Raw genomic sequence first — 19,332 nt, forward strand, 5'->3', positions numbered from 1 at the left:
TCAGACATATAGTGTTGTTTTCTTATTGCTCTCTCTTGCCCCTTTTCAGCAGACATATGGTGTTGTTTTCTTATTGCTCTCTCTTGCCCCTTTTCAGCAGACATATGGTGTTGTTTTCTTATGGCTCTCTCTTGTCCCTTTTCATCAGACATATAGTGTTGTTTTCTTATGGCTCTCTCTTGCCCCTTTTCAGCAGACATATGGTGTTGTTTTCTTATGGCTCTCTCTTGCCCCTTTTCAGCAGACATATGGTGTTGTTTTCTTATGGCTCTCTCTTGCCCCTTTTCAGCAGACATATGGTGTTGTTTTCTTATGGCTCTCTCTTGCCCCTTTTCAGCAGACATATGGTGTTGTTTTCTTATGGCTCTCTCTTGCCCCTTTTCAGCAGACATATAGTGTTGTTTTCTTATGGCTCTCTCTCGCCCCTTTTCAGCAGACATATAGTGTTGTTTTCTTATGGCTCTCTCTTGTCCCTTTTCAGCAGACATATGGTGTTGTTTTCTTATTGCTCTCTCTTGCCCCTTTTCAGCAGACATATAGTGTTGTTTTCTTATGGCTCTCTCTTGCCCCTTTTCAGCAGACATATGGTGTTGTTTTCTTATTGCTCTCTCTTGCCCCTTTTCAGCAGATATATAGTGTTGTTTTCTTATGGCTCTCTCTTGCCCCTTTTCAGCAGACATATAGTGTTGTTTTCTTATTGCTCTCTCTTGCCCCTTTTCAGCAGACATATGGTGTTGTTTTCTTATGGCTCTCTCTTGCCCCTTTTCAGCAGACATATGGTGTTGTTTTCTTATGGCTCTCTCTTGCCCCTTTTCAGCAGACATATGGTGTTGTTTTCTTATGGCTCTCTCTTGCCCCTTTTCAGCAGACATATAGTGTTGTTTTCTTATTGCTCTCTCTTGCCCCTTTTCAGCAGACATATGGTGTTGTTTTCTTATTGCTCTCTCTTGCCCCTTTTCAGCAGACATATGGTGTTGTTTTCTTATGGCTCTCTCTTGTCCCTTTTCATCAGACATATAGTGTTGTTTTCTTATGGCTCTCTCTTGCCCCTTTTCAGCAGACATATAGTGTTGTTTTCTTATGGCTCTCTCTTGCCCCTTTTCAGCAGACATATAGTGTTGTTTTCTTATGGCTCTCTCTCGCCCCTTTTCAGCAGACATATGGTGTTGTTTTCTTATGGCTCTCTCTTGCCCCTTTTCAGCAGACATATGGTGTTGTTTTCTTATTGCTCTCTCTTGCCTCTTTTCAGCAGACATATGGTGTTGTTTTCTTATGGCTCTCTCTTGCCCCTTTTCAGCAGACATATGGTGTTGTTTTCTTATGGCTCTCTCTTGCCCCTTTTCAGCAGACATATGGTGTTGTTTTCTTATGGCTCTCTCTCGCCCCTTTTCAGCAGACATATGGTGTTGTTTTCTTATGGCTCTCTCTTGCCCCTTTTCAGCAGACATATAGTGTTGTTTTCTTATGGCTCTCTCTTGCCCCTTTTCAGCAGACATATAGTGTTGTTTTCTTATTGCTCTCTCTTGCCCCTTTTCAGCAGACATATGGTGTTGTTTTCTTATGGCTCTCTCTTGCCCCTTTTCAGCAGACATATAGTGTTGTTTTCTTATGGCTCTCTCTTGCCCCCTTTCAGCAGACATATAGTGTTGTTTTCTTATGGCTCTCTCTTGCCCCTTTTCAGCAGACATATAGTGTTGTTTTCTTGTGGCTCTCTCTTGCCCCTTTTCAGCAGACATATGGTGTTGTTTTCTTATTGCTCTCTCTTGCCCCTTTTCAGCAGACATATAGTGTTGTTTTCTTATGGCTCTCTCTTGCCCCTTTTCAGCAGACATATGGTGTTGTTTTCTTATTGCTCTCTCTTGCCCCTTTTCAGCAGACATATAGTGTTGTTTTCTTATGGCTCTCTCTTGCCCCTTTTCAGCAGACATATAGTGTTGTTTTCTTATTGCTCTCTCTTGCCCCTTTTCAGCAGACATATGGTGTTGTTTTCTTATGGCTCTCTCTTGCCCCTTTTCAGCAGACATATGGTGTTGTTTTCTTATGGCTCTCTCTTGCCCCTTTTCAGCAGACATATGGTGTTGTTTTCTTATGGCTCTCTCTTGCCCCTTTTCAGCAGACATATGGTGTTGTTTTCTTATTGCTCTCTCTTGCCCCTTTTCAGCAGACATATGGTGTTGTTTTCTTATTGCTCTCTCTTGCCCCTTTTCAGCAGACATATAGTGTTGTTTTCTTATGGCTCTCTCTTGCCCCTTTTCAGCAGACATATGGTGTTGTTTTCTTATGGCTCTCTCTTGCCCCTTTTCAGCAGACATATAGTGTTGTTTTCTTATTGCTCTCTCTTGCCCCTTTTCATCAGACATATAGTGTTGTTTTCTTATTGCTCTCTCTTGCCCCTTTTCAGCAGACATATGGTGTTGTTTTCTTATTGCTCTCTCTTGCCCCTTTTCAGCAGACATATGGTGTTGTTTTCTTATGGCTCTCTCTTGTCCCTTTTCATCAGACATATAGTGTTGTTTTCTTATGGCTCTCTCTTGCCCCTTTTCAGCAGACATATGGTGTTGTTTTCTTATGGCTCTCTCTTGCCCCTTTTCAGCAGACATATGGTGTTGTTTTCTTATGGCTCTCTCTTGCCCCTTTTCAGCAGACATATGGTGTTGTTTTCTTATGGCTCTCTCTTGCCCCTTTTCAGCAGACATATGGTGTTGTTTTCTTATGGCTCTCTCTTGCCCCTTTTCAGCAGACATATAGTGTTGTTTTCTTATGGCTCTCTCTTGCCCCTTTTCAGCAGACATATAGTGTTGTTTTCTTATGGCTCTCTCTTACCCCTTTTCAGCAGACATATAGTGTTGTTTTCTTATGGCTCTCTCTTGCCCCTTTTCAGCAGACATATAGTGTTGGTTTCTTATGGCTCTCTCTTGCCCCTTTTCAGCAGACATATGGTGTTGTTTTCTTATTGCTCTCTCTTGCCCCTTTTCAGCAGACATATGGTGTTGTTTTCTTATGGCTCTCTCTTGCCCCTTTTCAGCAGACATATGGTGTTGTTTTCTTATGGCTCTCTCTTGCCCCTTTTCAGCAGACAAATGGTGTTGTTTTCTTATGGCTCTCTCTTGCCTTATTTCAGCAGACATATGGTGTTGTTTTCTTATGGCTCTCTCTTGCCCCTTTTCAGCAGACATATAGTGTTGTTTTCTTATGGCTCTCTCTTGCCCCTTTTCAGCAGACATATGGTGTTGTTTTCTTATGGCTCTCTCTTGCCCCTTTTCAGCAGACATATAGTGTTGTTTTCTTATTGCTCTCTCTTGCCCCTTTTCATCAGACATATAGTGTTGTTTTCTTATTGCTCTCTCTTGCCCCTTTTCAGCAGACATATGGTGTTGTTTTCTTATTGCTCTCTCTTGCCCCTTTTCAGCAGACATATGGTGTTGTTTTCTTATGGCTCTCTCTTGTCCCTTTTCATCAGACATATAGTGTTGTTTTCTTATGGCTCTCTCTTGCCCCTTTTCAGCAGACATATGGTGTTGTTTTCTTATGGCTCTCTCTTGCCCCTTTTCAGCAGACATATGGTGTTGTTTTCTTATGGCTCTCTCTTGCCCCTTTTCAGCAGACATATGGTGTTGTTTTCTTATGGCTCTCTCTTGCCCCTTTTCAGCAGACATATGGTGTTGTTTTCTTATGGCTCTCTCTTGCCCCTTTTCAGCAGACATATAGTGTTGTTTTCTTATGGCTCTCTCTTGCCCCTTTTCAGCAGACATATAGTGTTGTTTTCTTATGGCTCTCTCTTACCCCTTTTCAGCAGACATATAGTGTTGTTTTCTTATGGCTCTCTCTTGCCCCTTTTCAGCAGACATATAGTGTTGGTTTCTTATGGCTCTCTCTTGCCCCTTTTCAGCAGACATATGGTGTTGTTTTCTTATTGCTCTCTCTTGCCCCTTTTCAGCAGACATATGGTGTTGTTTTCTTATGGCTCTCTCTTGCCCCTTTTCAGCAGACATATGGTGTTGTTTTCTTATGGCTCTCTCTTGCCCCTTTTCAGCAGACAAATGGTGTTGTTTTCTTATGGCTCTCTCTTGCCTTATTTCAGCAGACATATGGTGTTGTTTTCTTATGGCTCTCTCTTGCCCCTTTTCAGCAGACATATAGTGTTGTTTTCTTATGGCTCTCTCTCGCCCCTTTTCAGCAGACATATGGTGTTGTTTTCTTATGGCTCTCTCTTGCCCCTTTTCAGCAGACATATAGTGTTGTTTTCTTATGGCTCTCTCTTGCCCCTTTTCAGCAGACATATAGTGTTGTTTTCTTATTGCTCTCTCTTGCCCCTTTTCAGCAGACATATAGTGTTGTTTTCTTATGGCTCTCTCTTGCCCCTTTTCAGCAGACATATAGTGTTGTTTTCTTATGGCTCTCTCTTGCCCCTTTTCAGCAGACATATAGTGTTGTTTTCTTATTGCTCTCTCTTGCCCCTTTTCAGCAGACATATAGTGTTGTTTTCTTATGGCTCTCTCTTGCCCCTTTTCAGCAGACATATAGTGTTGTTTTCTTATGGCTCTCTCTTGCCCCTTTTCAGCAGACATATGGTGTTGTTTTCTTATGGCTCTCTCTTGCCCCTTTTCAGCAGACATATGGTGTTGTTTTCTTATGGCTCTCTCTTGCCCCTTTTCAGCAGACATATAGTGAGCAATAAGGTTGGAACAGCAAATCACAATACATATAGAATCGTGGGAATCGTAATACATATCGTATCGGCATCTAAGTATCATGATAATACAGTATCGTGAGGTCCCTGGCAATTCCCAACCCTATAATACACAGTTTTTACCTGCTGTTATTAACTGCTGTTTCACACATACACACACTGCTCTAATCAAATCAGATAGTAAGTGACATATTGCATGTTATCTTCATCAGGCTGTGAAGAGTATATCTGTTTCTCACAATTCAATGAAAGTGATACGTTTTTCGGCTGCTATTATTGATCAAACCGCTGTTATAAATATCATACCCTTACCACAAACAGAGTGACTGTCTTATACTGCTGTGCTATCCATGCTAACAGTATTAGCTATTAGCTTTAGCTAGCATTAGGTAGTAGACCTAAGCAAATAAGCAAGCTATCCATGCTAACATGCTAGTAGAATATGATGAAATGTGCTGCTCAAGAACAAGACACCGTTTCTGTAGAAATGCTAATGGTAAAAAGCCTAGTTTGGGTTTTCAAAGGAAGAGAGCAGTGATTCGGGCCCCATTTTAGAGAAGCTAATCGATCAGGCAGCATACAATATTAATGTAGGCCTCCCACCAGCACAGAGACCGCAGGGAGAGTGAAACAGAGTGCTGTCTGGACACTGCTAGGGGAGAGGGAGAGAGAGGGAGAAAGAGGGGGAGAGAGAGGGAGAGAGGAAGAGAAAGAGAGAAACGCCCCTCTACAGACCAGACCAGTCCTATGTAAGAAATGGGGGGTAGAGCATGGAGCTTGCAACGCCAGGGTTGTGGGTTCAACTCCCACATGGGACCAGTACAAAAAGTATGAAAATGTATGCTCTCACTACTGTAAGTCACTCTGGATAAGAGTGCCTGCTAAATGACTAAAATGACAAATGTAAGGAGGGAGGGAGAAGAGGAGAGAAGGGAAGAGAAGTGCACAGACAGAGGGGAGAGGAGAGAAGATATGGAATGAGGGTACAACTACTGAAGAGAGAGAGAGAGATAGAGATTGTCCTGGGATGTTCTAGCTAGCGGTTAGGCCATACACACATGTGGACACCCCTGACAGGTGTATTACATTGAGCACACAGCCATGCCATTTCCATAGACAAACATAAGCAGTAGAATGGCCCAAACTGAAGAGCTCGTTGACTTTCAACGTGGCACCGTCATAGGATGTCACCTATCCAATAAGTCAGTTCGTCAAATTTCTGCCCTACTAGGGCTGCCCCAGTAAACTGTAAGTGCTGTTATTGTGAAGTGGAAATGTCTAGGAGCAACAACAGCTTAACCGTGAAGTGGTAGGCCGCACAAGCTCACAGAACGGGATCGCCTCGCTCTAAATCGCCTATCCTCGGGTCTATCACTCACTACCGAGGTCCAAACTGCCTCTCGAAGCAACGTCAGCACAATAACTGTTTGTTAGGAGCTACAGGAAATGGGTTTCCATGGCAAAGAAGCCGCACACAAGCCTAAGATCACCATGTGCATTGCCAAGCGTCTGCTGGAGTGGTGTAAAGCTCGACGCCATTGGACTCTGGAGCAGTGGAAACGCGTTCTTTGGAGTATTGAATCACCCTTCACCTTCTGGCAGTCCTATGGACAAATCTGGGTTTGGTGGATGCCAGGAGAACACTACCTGTCCAAATGCATAGGGCCAACTGTAAAGTTTGGTGGAGGAGGAATAATGGTCTGGGGTTGTTTTTCTTAGTTCCAGTGAAGGGAAATCTTAACACTACAGCATACAATGACATTCTAGACAATTCTGTGCTTCCAACTTTGCCCTTCCCTGTTTCAGCATGACAAATGCCCTGTGCACAAAGCAAGGCGGATACTGAAATGGTTTGACCTCAACTCCATCGAACACCTTTGGGATGAATTGGACCGACGACTGCGAGCCAGTTCTAACAACCAACATCTGTGCCTGACCTCACTAATGCTCTTGTGGCTAAATGGAATCAAGTCCCCGCTGCAATGATCCATCATCTAGTGTAAAGCCTTACCAGAAGAGTGGAGGCTGTCATAGCAGCAAAGAGGGGAACAACTCCATATTAATGCCCATGATTTTAGAATGATGTCCGACAAGCCGGTGTCCACATACTTTTGATAATGTAGTGTATCTGTCCCACTACCAATTTGGCACATACTCTACTACAGTCTTTCCTGTTCCCTGGCCTCTACTTACTGTCCTATTCATTGTGTTGAATTATTTGAGGTCAATAATTGAAAATGTCTAACGCTTCCATATACTTTCTTAGTTAACCTTTTACTGCAGTGGGTTAAATCAGGGTCACACAGAGTGTTTCTTGGTAGTCTTAAACAAATCTACTTTGAAACAAAAGTATACACCTCACACACATGGTTATGGCTTTTAAAAAAAGAACACACTTGTACCATGTCAGATATAGAGTTGAAATGTATAAAATGTTTCAGTTTGCAACCCAATATTACACTTTAGATACATCAATGAAGACTAAAATATAACAAAATGGTTTGACATAGAACCACCAGATAAAAAATAAAAAAAAGTTGATTAATTATGATTATGATTATGATTATGATTATGATTATTATTATGATTATGATTATTATTATGATTATGATTATTATTATGATTATGATTATGATTATTATTATGATTATGATTATGATTATCATTATTATTACGATTATGATTATGGTTATGGTTATGATTATTATTATGATTATGATTATGATTATTATTATGATTATGATTATGATTATCATTATTATTACGATTATGATTATGGTTATGGTTATGATTATTATTATGATTATGATTATTATTATGATTACGATTATGATTATTATTATGATTACGATTATGATTATTATTATGATTATGATTATTATTATTATTATGATTATGATTATTATTATGATTATTATTATGATTATGGTTATGATTATGATTATTATTATGATTATGATTATGATTATTAATACAATTCTGCCCATGAGGCCCCTTGTAATTTGACTGCAGGAAAAGGTTTTAATACTATACAAATACCAGGTTAGTACCAGCTCAAAGTACCCTTTAAAGGGGCACTACACCACTTCTTAAGGTTAAAAAGTGGTAAAGTGCCCTTTAAGTACCAGCTTAAAACGTCTGTAAAATAAATCAATTGCAGTAATACCACACAAAAAAAAGAGCTAGTGAAATCCTCACCAAGTTTCCCACGAACAGCACCTCCTCAAAGTGCGGGGTCATGGGATAGTGCTCCATGGCCATGAACAGGGTGTTGAGGACGATGCAGACAGTGATGGCCAGGTCCACGAAGGGGTCCATGACGATCAGATTGACGATCTCCTTGATCTTCAACCAGATGGGACAACACTCCCAGATGAGGACCATGTTGGAGAACTTATACCACCACGGTGGACAACTACGCTGAGATTCCTCCAGTTCTGAGAAAAGTATTTAAGAGACCCGCAAAGAAAGGAATATATCAAAAATCAAAACAATAGAAAAGTTCCCAACAGTGCAAACCCTGTCCCCGCCAACTTGGGCCCACCAAAGTGCCACTTTGGAAGTGCTTAAAGAATTTGAAATAAAGCAAATAGTATTTGAATTAAGGTCTGCTATTGATAAATGTTACGAAATAATACGTTCTGTATATGTGACATATGTCTGTAATGAAGTATCTGTCAGTACAAGAATGACAATATATACACAGAGTATACAAAACATTAGGAACACCTGCTCTTTCCAAACTGACCAGGCAATTCCAGGTGAAAGCTATGATTCCTTATTGATGTCACCTGTTAAAGAAGGATTTTTAAGCATTGTGACAATTGAGAGATGGATTGTGTATGTGTGCCATTCTGAGGGTGAATGGGCAAGATAAAATTAGGGCCGATTTCAAGTTTTCATAACAATTGGTAATTTTGGATGCCGATTTTGCCATTTTTTTTTTACACCTTTATTTAATCTTGATTTAACTTGGCAAGTCGGTTAAGAACACATTTTTAATTTCAATGACGGCCTAGGAACAGTGGGTTAACTGCCTGTTCAGGGGCAGAACGACAGATTTTTACCTTGTCAGCTCAGGGATTCAATCTTGCAACCTTACGGTTAACTAGTCCAACGCTCTAACCACCTGCCTCACGAGGAGCCTGCCTGTTACGCGAATGCAGTAAGAAGCCAAGGTAAGTTGCTAGCTAGTATTAAACTTAATCAATCATAATCACTAGTTATAACTACACATGGTTGATGATATTACTAGTTTATCTAGCGTTCCCTGGATTGCATATAATGCAGTGCGCATTCGCAAAAAAGGACTGTCGTTGCTCCAACGTGTACCTAACCACAAACACCAATGCCTTTCTTAAAATCAATACACAGAAGTATATATTTTTAAACCTGCATTTTTAGCTAAAAGAAATCCAGGTTAGCAGGCAATATTAACCAGGTGAAATTGTGTCACTTCTCTTGCGTTTTTTGCACAGTTTGGGCCGCCTGGCTCATTGCGAACTAATTTGCCAGAATATTATGTAATTATGACATAACATCGAAGGTTGTGCAATGTAACAGGAATATTTAGACTGATGGATGCCATCCGTTAGATACAATACGAGATGATAGTTTCCGGATTCGACCACATTAATGACCTAAGGCTCGCATTTCTGTGTGTTATGTTATAATTAAGTCTATGATTTGATAGAGCAGTCTGACTGAGCGATGGTAGACAGCAGCAGGCTCATAAGCATTCATTCAAACAGCACTTTCATCCGTTTTGCCAGCAGCTCTGCTGTTTATGACTTCAAGCCTATCAACTCCCGAGATGAGGCTGGTGTAATGATGTGATATGAAATGGCTAGCTAATAGCGTTTCAAACGTCACTCGCTCTGAGACTTGGAGTAGTTGTTCCCCTTGCTCTGCATGGGTAACGCTGCTTCAAGGATGGCTGTTGTCGTTGTGTTCCTGGTTCGAGCACAGGTATTATATTAAGTTCAAATAAGTGTTAATTCAGTATTGTTGTAATTGTCATTATTACAAATACACTTTAAAAAAATTGGCCGATTAATCGGTATCGCTTTTTTGTCCTCCAATAATCAGTATCGGTATCTGCGTTGAAAAATCATAATCGGTCGACCTCTACTTGACTCTAGAGTCCATGCCTCAACGAACTGAAGCTGTTCTGAGGGCAAAAGGGGATGCAATTCAATATTAGTACGGTGTTCCTAATGTTTTGTACATTCAGTGTAGCTAGGAGATTTAGAACTGTTCGTCCAATGAGCGAGGAAGGCACCTCAGGTGAGTCCCATTTGGGTACTAAGAAAGTATATCAATAAAAATCTGATCTGATCTAGAAATAACTGTTCCTCCAAAACGAGGACATCAAAGGTAAGAGTCGGTTTAGACTAAGAAAAATATGCCTCAGGTTTGGAACTTTTTGGTTTACACTGTCAGGTGAAAACAATAGAGCATGGAAATAACTAGAACGTGTAGGGAGATGTATAGTTAGTGTAGGTAGATGTATAGTTAGTGTAAGGAGATGTATAGTTAGTGTAAGGAGATGTATAGTTAGTGTAGGGAGATGTATAGTTAGTGTAAGGAGATGTATAGTTAGTGTAGGTAGATGCATAGTTAGTGTAGGGAGATGTATAGTTAGTGTAGGGAGATGTATAGTTAGTGTAGGGAGATGTATAGTTAGTGTAAGGAGATGTATAGTTAGTGTAGGTAGATGTATAGTTAGTGTAGGGAGATGTATAGTTAGTGTAAGGAGATGTATAGTTAGTGTAGGTAGATGTATAGTTAGTGTAGGGAGATGTATAGTTAGTGTAGGGAGATGCATAGTTAGTGTAGGGAGATGTATAGTTAGTGTAAGGAGATGTATAGTTAGTGTAGGGAGATGTATAGTTAGTGTAGGGAGATGCATAGTTAGTGTAGGGAGATGTATAGTTAGTGTAGGGAGATGCATAGTTAGTGTAGGGAGATGTATAGTTAGTGTAGGGAGATGTATAGTTAGTGTAAGGAGATGCATAGTTAGTGTAAGGAGATGTATAGTTAGTGTAGGGAGATGTATAGTTAGTGTAGGGAGATGTATAGTTAGTGTAGGGAGATGTATAGTTAGTGTAAGGAGATGCATAGTTAGTGTAAGGAGATGTATAGTTAGTGTAGGGAGATGTATAGTTAGTGTAAGGAGATGTATAGTTAGTGTAGGGAGATGTATAGTTAGTGTAGGGAGATGTATAGTTAGTGTAAGGAGATGCATAGTTAGTGTAAGGAGATGTATAGTTAGTGTAGGGAGATGTATAGTTAGTGTAGGGAGATGTATAGTTAGTGTAAGGAGATGTATAGTTAGTGTAGGGAGATGTATAGTTAGTGTAGGGAGATGTATAGTTAGTGTGGGGAGATGCATAGTTAGTGTAGGGAGATGTATAGTTAGTGTAAGGAGATGTATAGTTAGTGTAGGGAGATGTATAGTTAGTGTAGGGAGATGCATAGTTAGTGTAGGGAGATGTATAGTTAGTGTAGGGAGATGCATAGTTAGTGTAGGGAGATGTATAGTTAGTGTAAGGAGATGTATAGTTAGTGTAGGGAGATGTATAGTTAGTGTAGGGAGATGCATAGTTAGTGTAGGGAGATGTATAGTTAGTGTAGGGAGATGTATAGTTAGTGTAAGGAGATGTATAGTTAGTGTAGGGAGATGTATAGTTAGTGTAAGGAGATGTATAGTTAGTGTAGGTAGATGTATAGTTAGTGTAAGGAGATGTATAGTTAGTGTAGGTAGATGTATAGTTAGTGTAAGAAGATGTATAGTTAGTGTAGGTAGATGTATAGTTAGTGTAAGGAGATGTATAGTTAGTGTAAGGAGATGTATAGTTAGTGTAGGGAGATGTATAGTTAGTGTAGGTAGATGCATAGTTAGTGTAGGGAGATGTATAGTTAGTGTAGGGAGATGTATAGTTAGTGTAAGGAGATGTATAGTTAGTGTAGGGAGATGTATAGTTAGTGTAGGTAGATGTATAGTTAGTGTAAGGAGATGTATAGTTAGTGTAAGGAGATGTATAGTTAGTGTAGGGAGATGCATAGTTAGTGTAGGGAGATGTATAGTTAGTGTAAGGAGATGTATAGTTAGTGTAGGGAGATGCATAGTTAGTGTAGGTAGATGTATAGTTAGTGTAGGGAGATGTATAGTTAGTGTAGGTAGATGTATAGTTAGTGTAAGGAGATGTATAGTTAGTGTAGGTAGATGTAGAGTTAGTGTAGGGAGATGTATAGTTAGTGTAGGGAGATGTATAGTTAGTGTAGGTAGATGTATAGTTAGTGTAGGGAGATGTAAAGTATAATTAGTGTTGGGGAGGCAGGTAGCCCAGTGGCTAGCGCATTGGGCCAATAACCGAAAGGTTACTAGATCAAATCCACGAGCTGACAAGGTCGTTCTACCCCTGAACAATACAGTCATAGTTAGAGTAGGGAGATGTAAAGTTAGTGTAGGTAGATGTAAAGTGTAGGGTGACGTGAAGTATAGTTAGTGTAAGGAGATGTATAGTTAGTGTAGGGAGATGTATAGTTAGTGTAAGGAGATGTATAGTTAGTGTAGGGAGATGTAGAGTTAGTGTAAGGATATGTATAGTTAGTGTAAGGAGATGTATAGTTAGTGTAGGGAGATGTATAGTTAGTGTAAGGAGATGTATAGTTAGTGTAGGGAGATGTATAGTTAGTGTAGGGAGATGTATAGTTAGTGTAGGGAGATGTATAGTTAGTGTAAGGAGATGTATAGTTAGTGTAGGGAGATGTATAGTTAGTGTAGGTAGATGTATAGTTAGTGTAAGGAGATGTATAGTTAGTGTAGGGAGATGTATAGTTAGTGTAAGGAGATGTATAGTTAGTGTAGGGCGATGTATAGTTAGTGTAGGGAGATGTATAGTTAGTGTAGGTAGATGTATAGTTAGTGTAAGGAGATGCATAGTTAGTGTAAGGAGATGTAAAGTATAGAGGCAGTACCCTCCGCTAGTGTGTTGGTGATGACGCTCATGACACTGTTGGTCCGCTCTTTCCTTCCGAAGGAGGTATTGAGCTGGTCCATAGACACCATCAGGGAACCAGACAGCTTCTTCTTCACCTCAACCTCAGTAGTGGGCTGCCAGGAGGAAGAAGAAGAATCAAGCACTAATGGTAGTCAAACCATGAACACCACCACACAGCGCCATCGCTGGCCAGGGAGGGAAGTGCACTTGTAACAAGATTGGATTGGTTTGGATTGGAAGGAATGGTGGGATAAATTGTAAATTGGTACATTTTTGGCTGGCACACAGGGTAGTAATGTATTTATCTTGTTGTCGATGGATACTGATGGTAGGGAGAGTATATTGTGTCTAGAAACATGCAGGTCTTTCACAGCCAGAGTGAGAGCAGCGGTGTGGGGAAATTTGACCTTATTGTGATTACATAAAACTTGAATATTTGAATATTCAGAAATTGACCAGGGAAGTATTTTGTATGTGTGTGTATGTATGTACATTATTCAGTCTGACTTACCTTATCTCTGAACCAACCATTACTCCTGAACCAACCTAAATGTCCCCCTGCCTAAATGTGCCAATCCTGCCACTATATTTCACCCCTCTAACCGTTCTCCTATCCTTAAACGTCTCCAGACTTAGTACTTTTTTGACCATAGAATATCACCTTCAAGTCCTGTAACAAATGCTGTAGCATTTGAAGAGGACGTAGAGGGAAGAGTAGTCTGGTTACCGTAGAGAACATTAGGGGCAACATTATTGGGATTGAGGTCCGTTCCAGTCGGCATGCATTGAGCATGCACCAAGTCAAAGAGAAGGAGAGGATAGGTTAGATACCATAGTCACTAGATTAGTTGTTATCATGCTGGCTAAGTTAAAAACACTGTACAAGACATGTAGAAGGGCCAGGTCAAACTACCATGCTGCTTACTAGCAAAAGAGAAACATTGGTTTGACTTTTCTGTTTGGTTTGGTTTGTTCACAACGGATTGTTTGGAAAGAAAGGGACTATTTTTGGCTATTTTGAAGAGGGTTTTTACTTACAATGACTGTGATATGTGGTTGTTTTTACCAACTGTATTTTAGTTGAATGTTGCCCTAAGATAAGAGAGTTTGCTAAATTTGTACAATGTTAAATGACTAGTTCAAGATTTTGGAAATTAAGCCCTTTTCTATTTACCCAGAGTCAGATAAACTCATGGATACCATTTGTATGTCCCTGTGTGCAGTTTGAAGGAAGTTGAAGGTAGTTTCTAGAGCCAATACTAATGTTAGAGCAAAGGCTGGAAGTCTACAGGAGCAAGGGCTTAATTGCCAAACTATCCCTTTAATGTCAATGTAACTACACACTGTTTGGCGTGAGGATATTCAAACGTTGAGATATAAAACAACAGTATGCTGGTAGTCACTGAAAAACACAGTTATAAAGGAACAATAAGAACCTTTTGTTCTGATGAACTAAAGTTTCTCTATTTTGCTTCTTTAGCTAGTGGTGGGAGGCAGCATGGCATACACTACATACTAGGTAGCAGGGGAGGAGGGCGAGCGCAGATAGCGCAGACGGACTTGCAAAGAAGAGAGAGAGCGAAATAGAGAGAAAAAGAGAGAATAAGATAAGAGAGAGAGAGAGTAAGATAAGGAGAGAGGGAGAGAGAGAGAGAGAGAGAGAGAGAGAGAAAGAGAGAGAGAGAGAGAGGGAGAGAGAGAGAAAGAAAGAGAGTGAGAGAGAGAATAAGATAGACAGAGAGAGAACAAGATAGAGAAAGAGAGAGTAAGATAGAGAGAGAGTAAGATAGAGAGAGAGAGTAAGATGGAGAGATAGAGAGAGAGAGAATAAGATAGAGAAAGTGGGGGCCATGCCTCGACGGGTCTGAGTTACTCATTGACTTCCTTACACTGTCGTCACCAGATGCCTTATCTATTTTCACCTCAGGCAAAAGGCGTCCGCCGGTCCCCGGACTGATCAGAGACACCACGCCGTTGCAGTCCACCGTGGAGTTCCTCTTCCCACCACCGTGGTGGTAGCTCGTGTAGCTGCACCGCCGGTACGGGCTGAACCGGGGGCCCCGCCTCTCCTCGCACTCCTCCACCATGCTGTGCTCGTCGTCAGCGAACTCGTTCTCCGAGCCCACGCCCTTGAAGCTGAAGATGCTGCTCTTGCTGTTGTGCCTCGACAGAAACGGTGAGCCGGGGATACTGAGAAGGGACTGCAGGGGACAGGGGAATAAGGAGAGGAAATAAGGAAAGGAGACGAGTGAGTGATTGAAATTGATATAGTTGTAACACAAATCACATCATAGTGCTGAAGGTCAAGAGTTCAATCCCCACAACCATCTATGCTACTTTATCTCCTCCTGCCTTTCTCTCCTCCTCCTGCCTTTCTCTCCTTCTCACCTCTATTTCTGTAATGTCTAAATTAAGTTACATTTCAAAACGCGATCTAGCCATTTTCAGAAATGTTTGTAAATTTACACAAATTAAAACACATATCTTGTGAAAGAGCCGGAGCTATAATTTGTAAATCTTACCATGACATGGGCTAGTGAAAAGACACCAATGATTACCAAGGTAATTTTATTTTAGATTGACAAATAATCATGTTTTGTGGCGAAATGCTAGATATCCACCCCAAACAATCAAACTGCAGTAGAAAAAGTCTCCAGATTGGGTTTTAAACAGTTACATGTTACAAAGTATCCTGATACATTAATAAATACATTTTTAAAGAATCCATTTGTTTCAACTATATTGTGCAAATAGCCAATCACATAGCCAATCACATAGCCAATCACATAGCCTATCACATAGCCTATCACATAGCCAATCACATAGCCTATCACATAGCCAATCACATAGGCAATCACATAGCCAATCACATAGCCTATCACATAGCCTATCACATAGCCAATCACATAGCCAATCACATAGCCTATCACATAGCCAATCACATAGCCAATCACATAGCCAATCACATAGCCTATCACATAGCCAATCACATAGCCAATCACATAGCCAATTACATAGCCAATCACATAGCCAATCACATAGCCAATTTATTGTATCCAGAGGATGAACAAGGTATATACAATGTGTTTCATTTTCTGACAGCTTTTGTAAAAAAGTTTATGGGGGTTTTACAGGTTTTTTTCTGTAGGATAAATCAAGGACAGTTTTTTGAGTTTGATTATATACACTTTAAGGAAGGATTTAAGGAATAATTAGAAAGTCATGGATGGATTGATTCTTATTGTTGGAGTGATTCACTGACATAGCCCTCCGTAGGTTTACAGACAGTTCCCGCGCTGCATCTTTGCTCTCTCCTTTTCATGAGCTTGTTTAAAAGGTTTCCTCTTTCGGCCAACAGGAACAGATATCACCGGCTCCAAAGTGTTGAAGGGATCCATAATAATCAAAAGGTCCACCACACTCAAGAGGTCAAAGATAACATAGTGCTGGGTAGCCAGCCTGCAAACAGCTGAGAGTGACAGCTGTCTATCTCTGCATCTGGCTGACCAAGTCAGGGGTTAGCCTAAATTAATAAGGTAAGGTTCTTATTAAACCTAACTTATGACTGAACAGACAAATATAATAGAAATGATTCCCTAAATGACTCACTTTACCGCTAGTGGCAAAAACCATATGGAACATTTCATTCATCTGGACAGTGGATATAGCCAGAGCTATTTATTTAGAGAGTTGGGCCAACTTTTAGAATGTTTAATACTGTTCTAATTCTAGACATTCAGTTCCATAACATTTTATTTAAATATTCCCTGTGTATGGTTAATGAGGTTCTATCATGGCTGCCGTAGAATGTTGTAGTGTCATGTAATTGCATCATAATGCAGAAAGCTCATTGGTCCAACTCTATAAATACATGGCTCTGGATATAGCACGTTTTGGTACAAAACAAATGTCAGATATCGCATTTGCCAAAAAAATAAACAAAACATTCTAAAGTAAATGTTTGAAAAGTATGAGAACAGGCATAATTTATACACATAAAGGTACCCATGATCTTTAATTTCAGGTGAAAAAATGCAAATGTGAAAAATTGGCATTTAAGCGTGTTTTTTTTTTAATCAAAGCCTTACAATAAAAGCTTAAAAAATATAAAGGAAGTGTGGAATTCCAAAAAGAGATGAGTGTGTTGTTTTCAGTCAATGTTCTTACGACGATCGTGACAGAAGATCCCACCACAACAGGACCAAGCAGCGTGCCCAGGAGGGGAAGGTCTCCTGGACTTGGGACGAGATCTTGGATGGGAAGGGATCCTGGACTTGGGAGGAAATCATGGCAGGACAGGATAGCCTTCCTTGGAGGCAGACGCAAGGAGAGAAGGGAGGACAGCGAAGAAGCCGGGGTTCACGGCCACAAAGAAAGCCCAAAAAACAGCCCATTTTTTTTTTTGGGGGGGGGGGGGGGCACAAGGGGTGGTCGGCGGAGCCGAGGAGTGAACCAGAGTGAACGGAGGGAGTCAGAGACCGTCAGTGAGCTGATTGTGAAATTGGAGGAGAGAGCAATGAGAGAGTTGGTGTATGATGCACGACATTCGCCCTAAGGAGCGTGTTATCAGTTTGATGCCACCTGAGTCAGCTCTCCAGACTCGTCCTGAGGAGCGTGCTAGCAGTCTGGTAAAAACTGTGCCGGCTCCACGCACCAGGTCTCCAGTACGCCTCCACAGCCCAGTACGTCCTGTGCCAGCTCCTCGCACTTGCGTGTGGGAGGAGTGTGTGTGTGTCACCAGTCCGGTACCACCTGTGCCGGCTCCACGTACCAGGCCTCCAGTGTGCCTTCCCAGTCCGGTTCGTCCTGTGCCTGCTCCACGCACCAGGCCTCCAGTGTGCCTTCCCAGTCCGGTACGTCCTGTGCCTGCTCCACGCACTAGGCCTCCAGTGTACCTTCCCAGTCCGGTACGTCCGGTGCCTGCTCCACGCACTAGGCCTCCAGTGTGCCTTCCCAGTCCGGTACGTCCTGTGCCTGCTCCACGCACTAGGCCTTCAGTGTGCCTTCCCAGTCCGGTACGTCCTGTGCCTGCGCCACGCACACTAGGCCTCCAGTGTGCCTTCCCAGTCCGGTATGTCCTGTGCCTGCTGCACGCACACTAGGCCTCCAGTGTGCCTTCCCAGTCCGGTACGTCCTGTACCAGCTCCTCACAATCGCCCTGAAGTGTGTGTCACCAGTCCGGTACCACTTGTGCCGGCTCTACGCACTAGGCCTCCAGTGCGCCTTCCCAGTCCAGAGCTTCCGGCGACGGTCCACAGTCCGGAACCTCCTGCGACGGTCTACAGTCAGGAACCTCCTGCGACGGTCCACAGTCCGGAACCTCCTGCGACGGTCCAAGGTCTGGAACCTCCAGCGACGGCCAATGGTCCGGAACCTCCAGCTCCATGGCCGGAGCTTTCCCCTGCGCCGATGCCCAGTCCAAGCACGGCGTCCTGTCCAGCTCCATGGCCGGAGCCTTCTTCTGCGCCGGTGCCCAGTCCAGGCACAGCATCCAGTGCAGCTCCAAGGCCGGAGCCGTCCTCTGCACCGATGTCCAGTCTAGACCCGGTGTCCAGTCCCGCTCCATGGCAGGAGCCTTCCTCTGCACCGAGGTCCAGTCCAGGCACAGTGTTCAGCCCGGGTCCATGGCTGGATCCGCGGGATGAGCGGGTTCTTCATCCCGCACCAGAGCCGCCACCGACGCTAGATGCCCACCCGGACCCTCCCCCATAGAGTCAGGTTTTGCGGCCGGAGTCCGCACCTTTGGGGTGGGGGGGGTGGGAGGGGCATCTAGCGTCTAACTACACATAAACATAAACAAGAACCCACAAAACACAGTGGGAAAATGGCTGCCTAAATATGATCCCCAATCAGAGACAGCGACAAACAGCTGCCTCTGATTGGGAACCATACCAGGCCAACCTAGAAATAAACAACCTAGATTACCCACCCTAGTCACACCCCGACATAACCAAAATAGAGAATAAAAAGGCTCTCTATGGTCACGCCCTTCACATTGTTTTATGATGATACCAGGTATCTTTTCATATTTGTGCAAATCTTTCTAAAACAGAAAATGGACACATTTCAATGGAAATCAATCAACAAAGAGGTAAGAATATGTTGGCTATAAGATTATGTAGACTATAAGAATATGTAGACTATAAGAATATGTAGACTATAAGAATATGTAGACTATAAGAATATGTTGAAGGCTATAAGAATATGTAGACTATAAGAATATGTAGACTATAAGAATATGTAGACTATAAGAATATGTTGGCTATAAGAATATGTAGACTATAAGAATATGTAGACTATAAGAATATGTAGACTATAAGAATATGTAGACTATAAGAATGTGTAGACTATAAGAATATGTAGACTATAAGAATATGTAGGCTATAAGAATATGTAGACTATAAGAATATGTAGACTATAAGAATATGTAGGCTATAAGAATATGTAGACTATAAGAATATGTAGACTATAAGAATATGTAGACTATAAGAATATGTAGACTATAAGAATATGTAGGCTATAAGAATATGTAGACTATAAGAATATGTAGACTATAAGAATATGTAGACTATAAGAATATGTTGGCTATAAGAATATGTAGACTATAAGAATATGTAGACTATACGAATATGTAGG

The 19,332-nt window shown here is 41.6% G+C and overlaps 1 protein-coding gene across 7 annotated transcripts in view; it reads right to left on the reverse strand.

Annotated features, from left to right (window-relative positions):
- LOC110532733 (sodium channel protein type 8 subunit alpha) overlaps positions 1-19,332 on the reverse strand; it is a 108,964-nt gene that overhangs the window by 42,496 nt on the left and 47,136 nt on the right. For 4 of the 7 annotated variants that reach the window (XM_036988796.1, XM_036988799.1, XM_036988793.1 and 1 more), the window contains 3 exons: positions 14,586-14,897; positions 12,674-12,809; positions 7,889-8,127 (listed from right to left, as the gene is read on the reverse strand). In XM_036988796.1, the coding sequence (XP_036844691.1) occupies positions 7,889-8,127; positions 12,674-12,809; positions 14,586-14,897 (687 nt within the window). The remainder of the gene's footprint in view (positions 1-7,888; positions 8,128-12,673; positions 12,810-14,585; positions 14,898-19,332) is intronic. The other 3 variants (XM_036988797.1, XM_036988800.1, XM_036988798.1) reach the window with 1 other exon arrangement.

Source organism: Oncorhynchus mykiss, chromosome 9 (genome assembly GCF_013265735.2).
Source record: "Oncorhynchus mykiss isolate Arlee chromosome 9, USDA_OmykA_1.1, whole genome shotgun sequence".
Classification (NCBI taxonomy): Eukaryota; Metazoa; Chordata; class Actinopteri; order Salmoniformes; family Salmonidae; genus Oncorhynchus; species Oncorhynchus mykiss.